This window comes from Prosopis cineraria, unplaced genomic scaffold (assembly GCF_029017545.1).
Source record: "Prosopis cineraria cultivar Desert tree isolate PC_DT_omini unplaced genomic scaffold, ASM2901754v1 PC2, whole genome shotgun sequence".
Lineage (NCBI taxonomy): Eukaryota > Viridiplantae > Streptophyta > Magnoliopsida > Fabales > Fabaceae > Prosopis > Prosopis cineraria.
In genome coordinates, this window is record NW_026555333.1 from 35216030 (window position 1) to 35235828 (window position 19799).

The following is a 19799-nucleotide window of genomic DNA, read 5'->3' on the forward strand; positions in this document are numbered from 1 at the left end:
TGGATTGTGGCATTTTGGGGCTATAATTTTGCTTGTGAATGATGGTATTTGGTTGTGAGATTATTAAAGAAATTAGTTCTGGTTAGTTTGTTGGCGTATTTATGTGTAATTATAACATTGAAATAGAGTGTTGAAATAGCAATTCTGGTTAGTTTGAGGATGTGATTGTGTGTAATTTTGGAAAGAAGATTTTGATGGAGCTTTAGAATTCTTGTGATAAGATGCTTTCGATTTGTTTGGATGAAGCCATGGAATGGGTGTAGGGGATTCACCTAGCTAATTAGCTTTGATTTTTCTAAATTATGGATTGATTAAAGATGGAGATAAAACGATGAAGAAACACACGATTTGGGTTGTTTTCTACTCAATTGAATAAATATGTGTGAGAGATTTGAGATTTATGAAGAGTCCCCTAATCTAGAAGAAGAATGATGAAGGCAGACGAGGAAGAGAAGAATGAAGATGCCTATGACAATAAGGGAGGAAAAAAAAAAAACTCACATGTGGCATCAATGTGGCACTCTAATAAGGAAAATAAATGATCAACCTCAGTCAAATGTTTAGATCTATTTGTCTATGGTAAAATTGTACTGTTTTTAAAAATGTTAGGGCAACATTGCATCTTTAAAAATGTAAGAATACTAATTGCGCCTCTTTAAAAAAGTTTGGGGCAGATTTATTCTTTAGCCCTAATAAAAACTACAATGTAATATATAAGTGAAAAAAATTTATAGGATGAGCTTAATTATATGTGTTAGTTATTTATTAATAAATACTTATTTGTATTTTGACAACAACCTATTTGTAATTAATAACACTACATTCAAACTTTTAATAAGTATGCATGGAATTTTAAAACTCTCAATTTGTAATTGATCATGTCAAAGACTAATAAGTAATACATGTAAAATAACAAGAATTGTTTAAAAATTAATAACAAACTGTAACGTGATAACATGGAAGTGGTTTAAAAATTTGAATTACTACTTATATGTTTTTTGTCATATACAAGTAAATGCCAATGATAATGAGGATGAATTTTTAATTTTTATTTTAAACTTTGAAAACAAATCGGATATCAATATATAATATATAACAGTTCCAAAACTTAATGCTTATGAACAGTAAAATGGGGGTATTTACGGCATTTCCAAGAGAGCTGAAATATGTCTTCCTTCACAGCTTACAAAAAAGCAAAGGGACTGATGGGCATTTTTGGTGTTTTACTTGCTATGGGTGAAGTTACCTCAATATGTACGATAAAGTGAGGATGCAAAGTTTTATCCATTGAATTATACCAGTATACATTGTGTAAAGAAAATCTCCAATATTTGAGAGTATTTGACACTACCCACTGTTTGAATCGTGCAGCTCACTTTGACGTCTCCATTCACTACCCTTTCTCTCTCTTGGCAAGATTCTCCCTAATTTACTCTGCTTCCACCAACCCTACGGTGCCCTTCTCTTTCAATCGGTCAGAAATGTCACTCTAAAATAGTTTTTGGGAGCCTCCTGCATGATTATCCTAACTCGATGGAAGCCTTGAAGCTGTCTTGAGATTGTTTTTCTATTCGGCCGTCGCCCGTTCCATCTTCTTCTCAAACTCGTCCTAGGGTTGTATCTTGCAGTCTGAAAGCTGGGTGAAGTTAATGTATTTACTGGTATATGATGTATTTTCTCTTGATTTATTTGCATGTTTTTTTACTTAGTTATTATAACAATTTCTATCCTTATTTGCTGGTCTTATAGTTCAACACAATCTAACCATACCCCCTGATTAGGACATCTGCTCACTTTTTTTTTAATACAAAGGCCATATATTTTTTTGTATTTAATCCTTCTCTATTTTCCCTTTGTCTAACCCAGAATGGATGCCTATAACGTTAATGCATTAGACAAAAATCATTTTGTTCTACTCAACAATCTTGATCGAACCAAGATAACCTGGCATATACTCATCAAAGTAGAACAGATGTATGCTTGTGTTGGCCAAGAAGTCTATGAGCTCGATCTTGGTTATCCGAAGTGAGCACGATCTATCAACCTAATGGTATTTGATTTATAGGTGACAATACTTATGATTTTTTTTTGAAACATATATTAACTCATACTCTATTGCAACCTGAACTTTGCCTTACAACACTCTATCTTTCCTTTTTATCACTTAAGGATACTCCAATGGAAATGTTAATAGTTGGCCAGACATAAAGTAAGATATAACTTAATATTTTGGTTCTATACTTCATGTTTTTTTCAAACTTTATTCTTAAACCATGATCAAGTTAATGTTTAATGGTTTCTCCACATACTTGAAATAGTATGCGGAAAGTAAATTACTTATTATAACATTTTGCTATCTTGGATGTTCTTTCCATGCATGAATCTTAATGATGAATCAAACAAAAGTTTGGCCATCTCTAGGTAGTTCTTAACTTTACACTACCTATCGTGAAATAACTTTTCATCCCTTTTCCTTATCATTTCATTGCCTGTTGTAATAGCTTAATCTGCATTGTTCTTATTGCAGCTTTTAGTGTAGAAAGAGTTTCATTATTTTGGCCTTTCCAATAGCAGGCCACCTTCTATTTTCATATTTCCTTGCTGTATGATGCTTCAATACATGTATTGCCAGTTTCTAAAGTAATCATGTATTGCCACTGATATCTTTGGAATGTGTGAATATTTTATTTTTACACTCCTCAATGTCTTTATTCATATCCTTTACGTGTTTGTACAGAAAAAGGTTAAAACTCACTCTTCTTTACTATATACAACATCCATTGCTCTATCATATCCATTCCAAATATCTATTCAAAATCAATGGTCAACTTCTTTTAAATGTTTCATCCTATCACTGAAAGATGCCCAAATACTCAGGACACACAATCTTTTTCCATTTCGTGATACCCCTGCTGTTTCATGCTTCAATAGATGTATTGTCAGCTACCATATTTGTGCATAAATATGATAACATGATAAATTACTTATTATAACATTTTGCTGTCCTTATTTTTTGGTATATCATGATACAATATCTTTTTAAAAAATTGTTGTTAAAAGTTATAAATCTTTTTCTTTGCTTAACCAAAATACTTGCTTATTTCCTTTAATTTCCAATATTGATTTATATTTCTTTTCATGGCTCACAAAGTCGAGACATGATGAATTGTCTTTTAAAAGGAGATTCTGCTGTGGATGCTTGGACAACATATCAGTCATATAAGTATGCTGTTATTTTTAAACTGCCTGGTAATTTGTACTATCTTTTTAAATATAGAACATCTAATGCTTTATCATATTCGTTCCAAATATCTCTTTTACAACCATGGTCAACTTTTAAATATATGTTGTGCCTTCTTTATGCATCCATTCTAAACTTTAAAGATAATGTCACCTGCTTTTTAAAAAAGAGATTCCACATATGCTTCTTCGTTCCTGCACTTCTTCTATTTGGACATCATTTGCATGTGTAAATTCCTAAAATGAATTAAAAGAATAAGGACCAGACTGTTTGTGTGTTTTCCCTTCATGGATACATGTACTAATAACAATACACGTATTTTCCTTTAATTATTGATATACCCACATGTGTCTTATACAAATCACCTTAAATATGTTTACTATGAGTATTTAATATTTATCCCAGGCAGAGATTTCCTTCAGGAGTTCAAAAATGTTGCCAAAGTCCGCTGGTACACCAACCTTGGACATGCTGACCTTGCTGGCAGCAGCTTATAAATGTTAACAGATGGTTTTGGGGATCCAAGACCATTGTAGGTTGTTGGTAGAGATGTTTTGTAATCCTATGACATTTTTAACTTTTATATCTTTGTGTATGAAGATCAGAGTACTTATAGTCTTTTCTTAAGATCAATGTATTATGTCTTTTATAAATAATGTACTTTTATTGAGTTCATTGATAAATGAACGAAATTGGTTGACACATGTTATGTTTTAATTTTGTCCTTTAACACTAACATAAACCTCACAAGAACTCTAATTAAACAATCATTATTGTTTTTTTCATAAGGGATTCGTCCTATATTGGTGGACTTAAATTATTATTATTATTATTATATTGATAATTAAATCATACAGTTATTGTATAATAATGGTAGTTTTTGCAAGTTTATAATTCTGTTTGTAGTTGTTTTATATCATTACGTCGATGTTTGCTTATACAAGTTCCAAATACATAGTATTATCTAACACGGATTATATCAGTGTTAGATAACACGCTTTAGTGTAACATTAAGTTTGAAAGTTTAGGTGCCAAAAATCTTTTCATTACTTAGAAAGTAGATGGTGATGAACAGTTTAATGGGGTTATTCCTGGTAATTTTTAGTAGTTATATGTAATGATATGTAATTGTTTACTTTTAACTTGTAGTGTATGAAGAACACAGTAATTATTACACTCCTAAATCTTTCAACTTGAAGTCATTCACCTAATAAAGATTCCAATGGCATTATCTTTCTTATTATAAATTTATAATTTGTATAATTGCATAATAATCACAAATTTTATAAGGTCATATTTTTGCATGTATATCTTCTTATACTAGATTGCTCCTTCTTCCTTATGTGACTGCCAAGTCCAATGTGTTACAGATTCCAAAAAGTTATGTGTGTGTTGTGTTTAGCACGTATAATCTCCAAGATCAATGTATTCTTATACTTCTTCTATATGACAAGGTTTGATCCACATTATAGTTTCTATAAATGCAATGTGGATTTTGTTGACAATTATTTTTTTATTGTATCTTATTATACTATTGCAAATTATTCAGGATGACATATTTGGCAGTCAAAGTCAATAATTCTCTGCTCAGTATGTTTTTGTCATCATGTGGAAAGGGCAATGTTTACCAGGTATGATGCCATATAAATGGCTATTGCAACATGCTTTTGTTAAAAGTATCAACTCATCATAAACTTTTTATTTCCAAACCTATTGTATAATTTAACGCGTGTTTACAAGTTCAGAAGTATCCCCATGTCATATCATTGCTCATTCTTAATGACAATTCATTGACTTCAATCTTCTGTTTAAATTTATATTATGAAATAAATAATGCATTCAAGTTCTCTCAGTTTTTAGTTATACAATGTCTTGTCCTTTATGTGTATCTCGAGTATTTAAATGTTTCACCATGCATGTTAGTCATAATTTCTCTATTGCTTGGTTGTTTTTTATATTTAACTCATGGGCTTTAATGTATTGCACTTATTCATCTCATTTTTTTTATATAAAGATGTGATAATTACCTTACATATCCACTAAATGTGCGATATAATCAAGATAACTCCAATTACATGTCATACTCACTATTACCCTAATCATCAAAACTCACACTACATAGTCTGTTTTTCCATTAACCTACTAGGATGATACCCATTACATAAATATAATCTTCAAAGTAGGTAGTTCTTGAGCTCACTTGCACTTCGTCTGTCACTATAATGGGTCCACAGCACACTCGTATACATGTTATCTCGCAATCTCTCCATCCTTGAATGAGTGCATTCAACTCATGCTCTAAGAAACAAACGTAATGGCTCATAATCAGTTGTTTTGATATAGCATGTGTTATGAATCTTCAAATGAGCATGTTGGAGGTTTGGCATATTTATAGTCAAAGATATTAGTTGGGAAAATAATAAAACATCAGCCATTCATTTCGGTTTACCTTTTTAAGGGGGGCAATTCATCTTTTTACCTATTATGTAAAAGTAATATACCGGGTCGAATACCAATGAAGAGATATTTTTAACTTTAAATGAGTGTGCTGGAGGTATCACCTATTTATAACCAAAGATATTAGAGTTTGATTGTATACTAATTAAATATTTAACATTGATTTCATTCTACATCCATTACAATCTTTATCTGAGTCTGTTTGTTTTCACATATTTATTAATGTTCTTGGAATTTTGTGTTAACTGCGAATAGTCATCCTGTGATTATTCTGCTACAAATCTTGGTTAAAGTGATGGATGAATGTGATATTTTGTTTTCATTGCTCATTAAATGCCTACATGTACCAGAACTCAGATCTTTTTGTTAAAGCTGTTTCAGTAGTTCTTTAGAGGTCAAATCATATTAATAAGAATATCTGAATTAAACACATTATAGCAACCTTCCTTATTTGTGTATATCACGTTTTTTTCTAGCATAAATCCAAATGAGAAAGAACAGTGATACCTATCATGCTTCTAATTTAATCAAGGCCAATTGCCTGGTTTAATATTATTTTTTTAAATATCACTATTATCTAGATATCCCTTTAAAATGCTTTTTTAAAAAGCACAGCTTTTTCAGTATACCTTGGAATGTGTGAATATTATATATTTACATTCATGAGTGTGTTTTCTCCCACGTCCTTGACAAGTCACAATCATGAAAAAGTTAAAATCTACTCTTATTAATATCTACAACACCTGCTGCTCTATCATATCCATTCTAAATATCTATTTTAAATCCATGGGCAACTTTTTAATATATGTTCGGCCTTCTCTATATATCTTTTTTTAACTTCAAATCTAGAGTCAGCTGCTTTTTCAAAAACACAGCTTTTATAGATATACTTCCAAAATCTGAGTTTCTGTACAGGTATTCCCAGCTTCTAGATTTGTGCATTCATTAAATTTTGAAGTCCTTTGCGTCTGATAATCCCTGCTGTGAATTAAAAAAAAGATTGGCCTCTTCTAGGTATCCTTGTAAACCTAGGTTCACCTGCTTCTTAAAAACCACAGTTTTTACAGATTTACTTGGATTGTATGAATTTTTTTTCCCAAGAAAATAGTGTGTTTTCTCCCACACAGTTACATGTTTGCAAAGGACAAATGTAAAACGTACTCTTATTAATATATAAAACATCTCATGCTCTATCATTTCCATTCTAAATATCTATTCAAAATCATTGGTCAAAATTTAGTGAATGTTTTGTCCTATCATTAAAAGAAGGCCAAATATTCTGGACACATTATCTATTTACATAAGATTAAAACCCTGCTGTACGATGCTTCAATACATGTATGGCTAGCTTCTAAGGTAGTCATATATTCCATTTGGAAGTCCTTTGCATGTCTAAATCCTTAAGATGAGTCAAAACAAAAGTCTGGCCTTCTTTAAGTATCCTTTCAAACCTAAGGTCAGCTGCTTTTTAAAAAACATAGCTTTCACTGATATCTTTGGAATGTGTGAATATTTTATTTTTACACTCCTCAATGTCTTTATTCATATCCTTTACATGTCTGTACAGAAAAAAGGTTAAAACCCACTCTTCTTTACTATATACAACATCTACTGCTCTATCATATTCATTCCAAATATCTATTTAAAATCAATGGTTAACTTCTTTTAAATATTTTGTCCTATCACTGAAAGATGCCCAAATACTCAGGACACACAATCTTTTTCCATTACATGATACCCCTGTTGTTTATGCTTCAATGGATGTATTGTCAGGTAACATATTTGTGTATAGATTCCATTTGGATGTTCTTTCCATGCATGAATCTTAATGACGAATCAAACAAAAGTTTGGCCTTCTCTAGGTAGTTCTTAACTTTACACTACCTATCGTGAAATAACTTTTCATCCCTTTTCCTTATCATTCCATTGCCTGTTGTAATAGCTTAATCTGCATTGTTCTTATTGCCGCTTTTAGTGTAGAAAGAGTTTCATTATTTTGGCCTTTCCAATAGCAGGCCACCTTCTATTTTCATATTTCCTTGCTGTATGATGCTTCAATACATGTATTGCCAGTTTAAGATTCCATTTGGATGTTCTTTCCATGCATGAATCTTAATGACGAATCAAACAAAAGTTTGGCCTTCTCTAGGTAGTTCTTAACTTTACACTACCTATCGTGAAATAACTTTTCATCCTTTTTCCTTATCATTCCATTGCCTGTTGTAATAGCTTAATCTGCATTGTTCTTATTGCAGCTTTTAGTGTAGAAAGAGTTTCATTATTTTGGCCTTTCCAATAGCAGGCCACCTTCTATTTTCATATTTCCCTGCTGCATGATGCTTCAATACATGTATTGCCAGTTTCTAAAGTAATCATGTATTCCATTTAGAAGTCCTTTGCATGTCTAAATCCCTAAGTTGAGTCAAAACAGAAGTTTGGCTTTCTCTAGGTATCCTTTCAAACCTAAGGCTAGCTGCTTTTTAAGAAACACAGCTCCCACTGATATCTTTGGAATGTGTGAATATTTTATTTTTACACTCCTCAATGTCTTTATTCATATCCTTTACGTGTTTGTACAGAAAAAGGTTAAAACTCACTCTTCTTTACTATATACAACATCCATTGCTCTATCATATCCATTCTAAATATCTTTTCAAAATCAATGGTCAACTTCTTTTAAATGTTTTGTCCTATCACTGAAAGATGCCTAAATACTCAGGACACACAATCTTTTTCCATTTCATGATACCCCTGCTGTTTCATGCTTCAATAGATGTATTGTCAGCTACCATATTTGTGCATAAATTCCAGAATATACTTCTAATTCTAATTCATTAAATAAAAATGATAAAATATATAATAGAAATTATCCTAATTCACTACAATTTCCCCACCAAATGGAATGCACTTCTACATCTATATAACCTTGCATATACAGCCTCCATCTTCATACCCTTCTAATCACTATCTTCCATATAACACTTGCCTACTCTAAACAATGTCTACAACTTCTTTGATTAGCCAGCTGCATGATGGTACTGATAGGTGGAAAATTATCGTTCGAATCCACAGGAAGTGGAATGTTTTCCATAAATCAGCACCCAATGAACTATTCTGCATAACCATGATCTTAGTTGACGTTGAGGTGCCTTGTAATTTATATGATACTGTTTACTCATTTTAAATCTGTATAATGTTTAATGCTACTTCCATTGATCTCTCCATTATTTCTTGCCTTTCATAGATATGCCTCATTTTTTCTCACAGGGGAACAAGATTCAAGCAAGTGTCTTGAACAAGAGCCTTCATGATCAGTTTAGATCTTTCCCTTTGGAAGGACATGTTTACTTTATTGCCAACTTTGTGCTATCTAAAAATGAAAACCAATTTAGAGCAACCACTCATCCTTTTAAGATAGCATTCAGCCAGCAAACATATATAAGGGAAGATGCAGCGTCAATTCCTGACTTATTTTCATTCTTTCCAATATCCGAGATCAAGAAAGTCACTGACGAAAAAATGATTGACCATCTATTTGGTGAGTTTGCTCCATGCAAGTACTGTTTCTTATATAAGGTGTATTACATAAATATCTAACTCCAAATCCATTATTTTGCAGATGTCATAGGTTACTTGAAGAAGATAAGTAATCTTGAGGAGTATCGCAAGGATAATGAGACTAAGCACAAACTCCGCATGTTGTTGGTGGACAAGGAGTATGCTCAATTTTTCTTACATTTCTTTTCACTTTCTTTTGCCTATTATGACATTATGTTCAAGCACTTACTAAATATTGATGACCATCATTCTTGCATCTTTATTCTATAGTGATAATGATGTCGAGTTAGTTCTATATGATGAATGCTCTACTAATGCATACATGGCACAACTTGAACATAAAGAAGGCCCTATTGTGGTTGTTATCAATCTGTGCAGAATAGGCTTCACTGAAGATGGTAATGACAGTATTTGGTTCCTTCATTTTCTAACTTTGTATTTGTTCAATCATACTAATAAATTAAGTAACTTTATATTGTGACAGGGAGACCTCAAATATCCAGCTCTTTTAATGCTACTAGGGTTCTTTATAATTTGGCCATAAAAGAGGTGAAGGAGATGATGGATAGGTTAGTTTGATTAATAATTTTGTGGGTGTCGACCTAAAAGAATAATTTATATAACATGTTTAATGATCACCTACACATTTATATTATGATTAGTGTGAAGGAGATGACATCACCAATGATATGTACCTCTGCTCAGAGCATCAGCCAACCATCAACTCAAACTTCAGCATCCAATATGATGAGAAACACAAGGAAAATAAATATTGCCCAAATTCATGACCAACCAGCTGTTAGTATATTCACTTTCCAAGTCAAACATGTACATGAGGAAAGATAATGATACTATCTCCTTAACATTGTAGGAATCAAGTTTCTTGATAAGCTGTGTGATTATCAAGCTGGACACTCGAAATGGCTGGAATTATGATGGGTGTTCAAAATGTGCATCTAAGCCTAAGCCTCAGAATGGTTCTTTGTATTGCCCATTGTGTAAAAAGAAACCTGCATCTATTGAGACAAAGTAAATATCTAATTCAATTTATGATATATATATAACTGGAACAAGTCTAATTTAAAATCTCAAATTTCTTGATTGGTTCATGTTAAGTTTGATTAATTTGTTCCTTTTTATAGGCTGAAATTACACTATACAGTGGAAGATGAAACTGGTAAGGTTAATGTTGTTTTCTGGGACAAGTTGGCTATACAACTATTAGGACAAACAGCAACAGAGCTTAAGGTCATTCTTCATGAGGTATACATGTTTTCCTATTTAGTGTTGTGTATGTATAGTTGAATAAAGTTATTAGTTTCTAACCAAGACATTAATTTACTTGAAGGATAAGCGATCCTATGACTTCCCATATGAGTTGGATCAGCTGGTTGGCAGGAAAATGCTATTAAAGTTGAAACTTAATGGCTACAATAAAGAATATCCATCTTCAAGTATCAGTGTACTTCAGTATACTGAATGTGGCGATTTAATGAATCAATTCATTGAAGCAGTTGATGTAATTTTTATTACACTCCTTTATAATATACAATACGATCTATTAAGTGTTTGTTAGGGAGTTAGCCATTTATGAGTATTTAGTTTTTAAGTGATGCACCTTATTGTTTATATAGGTAGAAGAACAATCTGATGGAGGTATTGGTGAAGGTATCAAAGAAGTTTCTACTGAGGAAGATGTAGTTAAGGTGACATAATTTTGTCTATACTTAATCTTATATCATATGTTTTATGTATTTCTAAACATCCTTTCCATTTGATAGGGAGAAAAGACAAACATGGAAAACCCTATTGTTGTTGACAATGATGCCAAAGATTCACCAACTGACTTCCATAGTAATGATATTAATGCTGGGCTTGATGAGATGGATGTGTCTCAACTGATTGCTGCAAAAACTGTCCCTTCCACCACCTACATGAAGGGAAAGAGGAGAAATGCTATGAAGAGATCTGCTGTTGTTGATGAGATTGAAAAGTCTTCTCAAGTGCATGCATCTTTTGCCTCGCTGCCAAAGCCAATTAAAGCTATCAAGCAAGAAAAGTAGTGTAGAATACCAGCTTATAGCTAGGACTGCACTTTATGTATTAATGTTTATTGTTGTTTAGTTTATGTTCTTTAGTGTCCGTGGTTGTTATGTTTTAGTTTAAGACTTTCAATGTTGTTGGTGTTTAGTTCTTCCTTATTTCCTTAGCTTCGTTGTTATGTTATTGTGTCATGTATTAGAACCAAATTATTGTTATCAAAGAGTGTGCTATTTTTAGTTTAATTTTGTTGTTTTTAAAGTATTCTATAGTGTTTAAACTCTGATATTAATTAACACTTCAACAGATCATCAGGAAAGATATTCAAAGTACTTAATGATGAATAAAATGATGATAAGGATTAGAGAAATGAGAATTAATCTGTGCTTAATTAGCATTGGAATCAAGACAAATATCAATTAAATGGACAATAAATTAATAACCAATTATATGTTTTTGGATAATTAATTAAATAAATAAACACATATTTTGCTGGAATGACACCTAAGTAAGGCCTACTGATTTAATGCTAATTATACATCTATATGGCTTTGGAACATTACCATCCATCATGTTTTTTTGAAAATTATATTATCTTTTGAAATTACTATCACCTTTATTGAAATTTGATGGTTTTTAACATATCTTATGGGATACTCTAAATCGCTTTATCCTTTATGGGAACATGCACTCAAGTTAACTTTTTATTATAACAAGTAGATAGTTAGGACAAACTTTATGGATTGATGGCCCAATTGAAAACACTGAAGGGACAAATGAGAAAGGATACTTGCTTTGACCTATGAACTTGACAACCTTATTGAGCCAATTACATAAAAACGGAAAAAACACTTTTTCTATTGACCCACCTTTAAGTTTGCAAACTACATGCTTTATATATATATATATATATATATATCTTTACATGAAATTTCAGAATGCTACCAAGTGCTGTCACTTTCACACGTCATGGGTTCTGTGAACTAAAAAAATGGGAAACAAACATATTACATGCATCTCTTGAAGCAAGTTGTTTTTTATTCACACATGACAGATGCTCATACGCTTCAGACAAGGCTTATTTCTCCTCCTGTTTCAGATTAACGCCCCAAACAGTTTCACTTTTCCATAATGCCGAGGAAGAGAAGAATCATTTTCTCAGAAAATGAAGCAACACAGACACAAGAAGATAGATGCACAAGCATCATTTCTGAAACTGTCGCAGGTATGTTTATTTTGTAACCACTAAAATGCATTCACATATACCTCAAGCTTGTCTCAAGTATATCTTGTCTTTGCTGATGATAGATAACTTGCAACCTGGCAATAGTCCTCAATCCATTCAAAATATCTCAACTTGTCTAACCAGCCCAGAATGCAGTTTTCGATGTACACAGTCAAATACAATATTCTCACAAGATATGAAAAAAGGGTTAAAAACTAGACAGAAAAGAAAAGCTTTGAAGGACTTGACAAATGTAGCAAAAAATTTATGTCAAAGATTTCAGACCATACCGAAGGCAGGTGAACATATGGTTTAAGTTAATATCTTTGTTTTCCTATTACAATATCTCCACATACTGTTTCCTCATCATCTTTTACATTGCATAACTAATTGGAAACATCATTTGGTTGGGTTTCATGTTCATATTTGGAAGAGAATGTTTATCAGCGAAAGAGTGCTAGGTTCAAAGCTATTGAGATTGGTAACCAAAACATTAGCAATGAAACCACTACACAAATATCAATTGGAAAATCCAGTAATAGAAAGCACAAAACAGAAAAAGGTATAGTCACATCCCCACTGTAAATTCAATGTTTAAATAAATATTTTTTACATCACTTGATTATTTTATACATTGAATGAATTGAATGAACAAGGTCAACCTAATTATTTGCAGTTATCATGAATCCAAATAATATTAGGATCAATGACCAACCTTCTCGCTCAACAGGTAAGACTATTGTCATTGTTATTGCAAGAACATTTCATATTAGTTTCCATGATGCATGAATTGTTTTCTTACAGGTCTTGAAATCAAATATAAAGATTTTCAATTCAATTATGATTTTAATAATGACGAAATTCATGATGATAGCGAACACTCCAATGGACAATCTGGAGGTAATATATGTTTCCATTTATTTAAGTTATTTTTAGATAAGTAATTACTTTATGATTTATATGTTAAAAATATATTATCTCAATTTATAAATATATAAATATTATTTTATGAATAAGTTCTATTTTTTTTGTACCTTTTTTTTTTTTACATTTTTTCTAGATGAATTAGACACCATACAAAATCATAACACTGAGGATAATCAAAAGGAAGGCATTGCACCAGGTATAATGCTTATCATCTTCATCATAATATTATGAACTGTTACTTATAATTTTATAATTAATTGCTTATGTGTTATAAACATTATATTTTACACTTTGGTATTTTTGAATTGTGTAAATTGCGTATCTCCATAAACTTTCCATTATATGCATAAAAACTTTTTAATATGTCAAAATACATTAGCCTATCATTAAAAAAGTAGCCACCTCATTACATGATGTTTCAACCACTATTTAAAGGTCTTTCACAAACCTTTCATAGATAAAATCAATTATATTTATAATGTCAAATATATTCATGAATATATTTATTTTTAATTGGTACCTACAATTGTATTTTTTAAAGAAACTATTATTTATGAGCATTTTGTAACACTGTATTTTTATACCTCTTCTTTTTTTGATTTAATATGATTTCTATTTATCACTCATCTTAATTGGTTTCCCTTTATATCAATATATTATATCATTTTTTTTAAATCTTTATCAGAACAATATTTATTCTAATCTTGCATCACTTTGAGTAATAAGTACTAACTTATTAACAATAATATATAGAATATATAGATGAAGGAGATCCTACTGAGATATGCATATTTTGTGGAGCTGAACTATGGTTGAATGAGCGTGTCAAAAAAGACACATTTAGAAGAACCATGGAATTCTCAATTTGTTGCCTTAAGGGCAAGGTTGTATTACCAACCATACATCCACCGCCACCAATGTTAGAGAGACTATTCTTTGACAAGAAGTCTATGCATTCAAAGGATTTCTTAGCAAATATAAGACAATACAACAACATGTTTTCATTTACATCTATGGGTGGAAAGATCAACCATTCAATTAACTCTGGTGGTGGTCCTTATTCTTTTATATTGTCTGGAATGAATTACCACATGATTGGAAGTTTACTACCCTTGGAAGGAGCTAGACCTGTGTACTCACAACTATACATTTATGATACTGAAAATGAAGTTACAAATAGAATAGCTGCAGTAAGGTAATTTCCTTTTTCAAATTTTTATCATATTTAATAATAAAAGTTTGATGAATACTAACATTGGCATTTCAATTATATCAGCAACCATCATACAGGTTTGAAGATTGATCATGTTATAGTTCATCTTCTTAAAGATGTCTTAGATGAGTTCAATCCTTTTGTGAAGCAATACCGAATGGCCTCGTCACTAATCAAAAACCATGCCTATAATGAATTGAAGTTATGCTTGATTGGTACAAGGCAGCATGATGGTCGTAACTACAATCTTCCGTCTGCCTCTGAAGTTGCAGCATTAGTCGTCGGCGATATAGACATGTCATTCGGTAGGAGAGATATTATCATAGAAGAATTATCAGGATCTCCTCAACGTATTAGTGAATTGCATGCATCTTATCTTCCTCTTCAATATCCTATTCTATTCCCATTTGGTGAGGATGGATATAGGGATGATATTGATCATCGAGAGGAAACATTGACTAGAACAAAGAAGAAAAAGAAAGTCAGCATGCGAGAATACTTCTCTTACAGACTTATGTCCCATCAAAATGAGGTATCAATATTACTTCATGCCCGTAGATTATTACAGCAGTTCATTGTAGATGGATATACAATGATTGAATCACAAAGACTATTATGGGTCAGGACTCATCAAAAGGAGCTTAGAGTTGATTTGTATCAAGGGTTGTCAGATGCATTGATCAATGGAGAAAGAAATGCAAGTGCAACTGGAAGGCGAATTATTTTGCCATCTTCTTTTACAGGAGGAGCAAGATACATGCTTCAAAATTATCAAGATGCTATGGCTATTTGTCGTTGGGCAGGATATCCAGATATATTTCTTACTTTCACTTGCAATCCAGCATGGCCAGAAATTACTAGGTTTTGTGATCGAAATTTTATATCTCCATCAGATCGGCCAGATATATTATCTAGGGTATTCAAATTGAAGTTGAAATCGATGATGAAGACAATTAAAGAAAAGAAAATTTTTGGAACTATACGTGCAGGTAAAATTCCATGACTATTCAAATGTATATTTTTTCTTATAATTTATTACTTTCATTTTTAAATTATTACCTCCATTTTTTCTAGCTTTTAATCTCTCTATGTTTGGACTTCTTCTTATTATATCTTCTTTATATACAGAGGTATATACTATTGAATTTCAGAAGAGGGGTTTACCTCATGCCCATATACTTTTGTTCCTTGACAAGCATGATAAAATCAATGACTCGGATGGTGTCGACAGGGTAATCTTTGCAGAAATCCCAGATAAGCATACCTCGCCAAAATTGTATGATTTGGTCAAGAGATTTATGATGCATGGTCCATGTGGTACAAGCAATCCTAAGTCACCGTGCATGAAGGATAAGAAATGCAGTAAATATTTCCCTAAAAAATTCAACAACCAAACAGTGATTGATGAAGATGGATACCCTACATATAAAAGAAGAAATGATGGGAGAGATATTGAAGTAAAGGGTATTCATTTAGACAATAGATTTGTTGTCCCATATAACTCTGTCCTTCTTACCATGTTTCAAGCTCATATCAATGTTGAGAAATGCAATCATTCCACTTCTATCAAGTACTTATTTAAGTACATCAGCAAAGGAAATGATAGAGTGGTGGCAACAATATATGACAACAGTGACGAGATTCAGCAGTATTATAACTGTAGATATATTTCTGCTTGTGAGGGATCCTGGCGTATATTTGGATTTGACATCCACCACAGACATCCTTCTGTTGAAAGACTAAGTTTTCATTTACCAAATCAGCAACCTATAGTTTACTCAAATACAGACGACGTGGCAGAGTTGTTAGATAAGCCAAGAGTATGTGAATCACAATTTTTAGCTTGGATGGAAATGAATGGTAACCAAGATCTTGCCAAAACTCTTACATATTCTGAATTCCCACATCATTATGTCTATGAAAGGAATAAAAGAGCTTGGAAAGAAAGAAAAAGAGGTTTTGCAGTAGGTAGAATAACTCACGTGTCACCATCATCAGGAGAACTTTACTTCCTTAGAATACTATTGACAAAAGTCAAGGGCCCTACTTCATTTGATGATATTAAGACGGTTAATGGTGTTATATATCCAACCTTCAAAGATGCTTGCTTTGCACTAGGTTTATTGGATGATGATAGGGAGTACATCAATGCAATTAGGGAGGCTTCAGTTTGGGCTTCGGGAGTTCAGTTGAGAAGGATGTTTGTCACTATGCTACTTTGCTCATGCTTGAGTCGGCCGGATTTTGTATGGAGTAATACTTCTGAGATATTGTCTGAAGATTTATTATACATCCCACGAAATGATCCAACCTTGTCAGGTAAATTGCAAATCTAAATAATCTTTTATTATTTGCATTGTCAACATAAGTTAATGCTTATAATTGACCTTATTAATTATTGTAGATATTAATGTGCCACTGGTTGCAAAGGAAGAAGCTGCACTTCGTGAGATTGATTCACTTCTTCATAGTAATGGCAAGTCATTGCAAGATTTTTCGTCACTTCCATTGCCAGTAGTAACATCAAACTTTGATGTCACAAATCATTTAATGCTACAGGAATTAAACTATGATCGTCAAGCCTTGGGTATAGAAGCTACAAAGTTGGTAAAATCTCTTAACTCTGAGCAAAAACATGTCTTTGACAATGTCATGTCATCAGTTTACTCCCCCTATGGTGGTTTTTTCTTTGTCTATGGTTACGGGGGAACTGGAAAGACTTTCTTATGGAATGCTTTGTCTTCATCACTTCGTGCGAAAGGAGAGATTGTCCTAACTGTTGCATCAAGTGGCATTGCTGCTACTTTATTGCCTTCTGGAAGGACAGCGCATTCCAGGTTTGCCATTCCTATCCAAATAACAGAGGATTCTGTTTGTTGTATTAAACAAAACTCTCCCTTGGCACGTTTAATTCAATGCACTAGATTGATTATTTGGGATGAGGCACCAATGGTTCAACGGTATTGCATAGAAGCTTTTGATAGGACATTAAAGGATATTATGCATTCAAATGATACTTTTGGTGGAAAGTGTATTCTTATGGGTGGCGATTTCCGTCAAATACTTCCTGTCATACCTAAAGGAACAAGAGCAACCATTGTTAATGCATGTATTAGTTCTTCACCTTTATGGGATCATTGCAAAATATATAAACTAACAAGGAATATGCGGTTATCATCATCTTCTATGAATACCGATAGCAATGCTTTGGAAAAATTTAGCAAGTGGTTGTTAGACGTAGGTGATGGGAAACTGGGACAACCACATGATGGTACAACAAATATTGATATTCCTCACAATTTGCTTATCTGTAATTCAAAAGATCCTATGAATGCCATCGTGTCTTCCACTTATCCAAATTTACTTATCAATTTTGAAGACATAGCATACTTTAACGATAGAGCAATTTTAGCTCCAACTATTGAAAGTGTGAGTGAAGTTAATAACTATATGTGTTCGTTGCTACCTGGTGAAGCAATGGAATATTTTAGTTCTGACTCTGTATGCAAGTCTACAGAAGACAACGATTCATTTGATGATTTGTATACAACTGAGTTTCTCAACACAATTAATTGCTCTGGATTACCACCACATATTCTTTCTTTGAAGGTTGGAGCACCTATAATGCTATTGAGGAATATTGACCAAGCGTCTGGTCTATGCAATGGTACACGGTTGCGCATTACTCGGCTAGGGAAAAATGTTATTGAGGGCATAACATTGAATGGTTCAAGGCAACATCAAAAAGTTTTAATTCATAGGATGGACATGAATCCATCAGAAAGTAGATGGCCATTTCGCATGCGACGAAGACAATTCCCAGTGATTCTATCATTTGCAATGACTATAAATAAATCCCAAGGTCAATCATTGCGTCATGTTGGGTTATACCTAACTAAACCAGTTTTCACTCATGGACAATTATATGTGGCATTGTCAAGGGTAAAAAGCATTGATGGACTCAAGATTTTATTACATGATGAAGAAAAGGTTGGATCAACAACAACAAAAAATGTGGTGTATACAGAAATCTTTAAAAACTTGGGAGATTAGACCTTATCATGTTTCCAAAAGCTATGGATTTATAATGTATGTATTATACAATTGTTTATCATTTTGCCATTTGAATTTTCATTGTTGCTTGTCGCTGAAGACATTATCTTTTATGAAAGTATTTTTACAATAATGTTTGGCTTATTATTTGCTTCCCGTGCATCGCACGGGGTAGTAAATGCTAGTTTATTACAATAAGGCTACAATAAGTGAATTTTCAAATGAGGTTAGTGGTTGGGGTAACAAAATTGTGTGTTTAAAATGTTGGATTAAAGTGTAATTTTATTCTAAAAATATTTGTCAAGGAGCACTAGTTATTCTACATGATTATTTAAAAAATATCATCACTCAATTGTCGAAATCATTGAATTGTCATTTCTGGACTAACGGTCATTGACGTTGACCCATTAACCTAGACTGACAATCAATTAAAATGTTGTCAAAAGTTATGTGTCGACCTTATTTGTTAATGAGGTACTTATCGGTCAAAATAAAATACTCTTAGCATGCACTAATGGCTCAAAACATTATGACGATATATATTTCTTTGTTAGAAAAAAAAAAATAAAAACAAGATGAGTGAGTAATGGATGTCACTTGGCTTGTCGACTAAGCATTAGTTGATAAAAGATTTTTTGATAAACAAAGAAAGACAATAAAAGAAATACAACTAACTTACAACGTCAGAAATAAAGTAGCTAATATCTTCAAGGGGCATATAGTGTACATGAAAGAGCACGTTTCGTGAGGCAATTTGCTTTAAAATTGTCTTCTTTTCACACGCAGTCAAGATCAACGGTTCAATCTCGACAAAGTAAATTTTTCCGATGACCATGGTTTGAGGGTGAACATTATTTTAAGAATAAAGTTGGCACAATCTACAATTTTTTTGAGTGAGATGAGAAGAAGAGCCATCCCTGTGAGGAAATTTTTTCTGGTCATGGCCAACAGCCTAAGCAATGTCATTAGGGGTATATTTGGAAATTTTACCATTCTAACAAAATAATGATGACACCATCATTTATGATTTTATTAAGGGAGAATCAGACCGAGGTTTTTTTAATTCAAATTAGATATTAAGTGTC

General features: G+C 32.3%; 1 protein-coding gene across 1 annotated transcript; it reads left to right on the plus strand.

The window, feature by feature from the left end:
* Positions 1-1969: 1969 nt before the first annotated feature.
* On the plus strand, positions 1970-17227 carry LOC129302721 (uncharacterized). Its single transcript, XM_054941615.1, has 6 exons — positions 1970-2025; positions 3152-3249; positions 4791-4872; positions 16780-16980; positions 17066-17171; positions 17221-17227. Exons 3-6 carry the CDS (start codon positions 4848-4850, stop codon positions 17225-17227), a joined length of 339 nt encoding a protein of 112 aa, XP_054797590.1. The 5' UTR covers positions 1970-2025; positions 3152-3249; positions 4791-4847.
* The last annotated feature ends 2572 nt before the right edge of the window (positions 17228-19799 follow it).

Excerpts from the sequence above, each read along its gene's own strand:
- LOC129302721 (XM_054941615.1), top strand. The coding sequence starts at position 4,848 with ATGTGGAAAGGGCAATGTTTACCAG. Across the intron at positions 4,873-16,779 it reads GAAAGGGCAATGTTTACCAG|GTTTATTGGATGATGATAGG; the intron begins GTATGATGCCAT and ends GCTTTGCACTAG. Across the intron at positions 16,981-17,065 it reads AAATGATCCAACCTTGTCAG|ATATTAATGTGCCACTGGTT; the intron begins GTAAATTGCAAA and ends TAATTATTGTAG.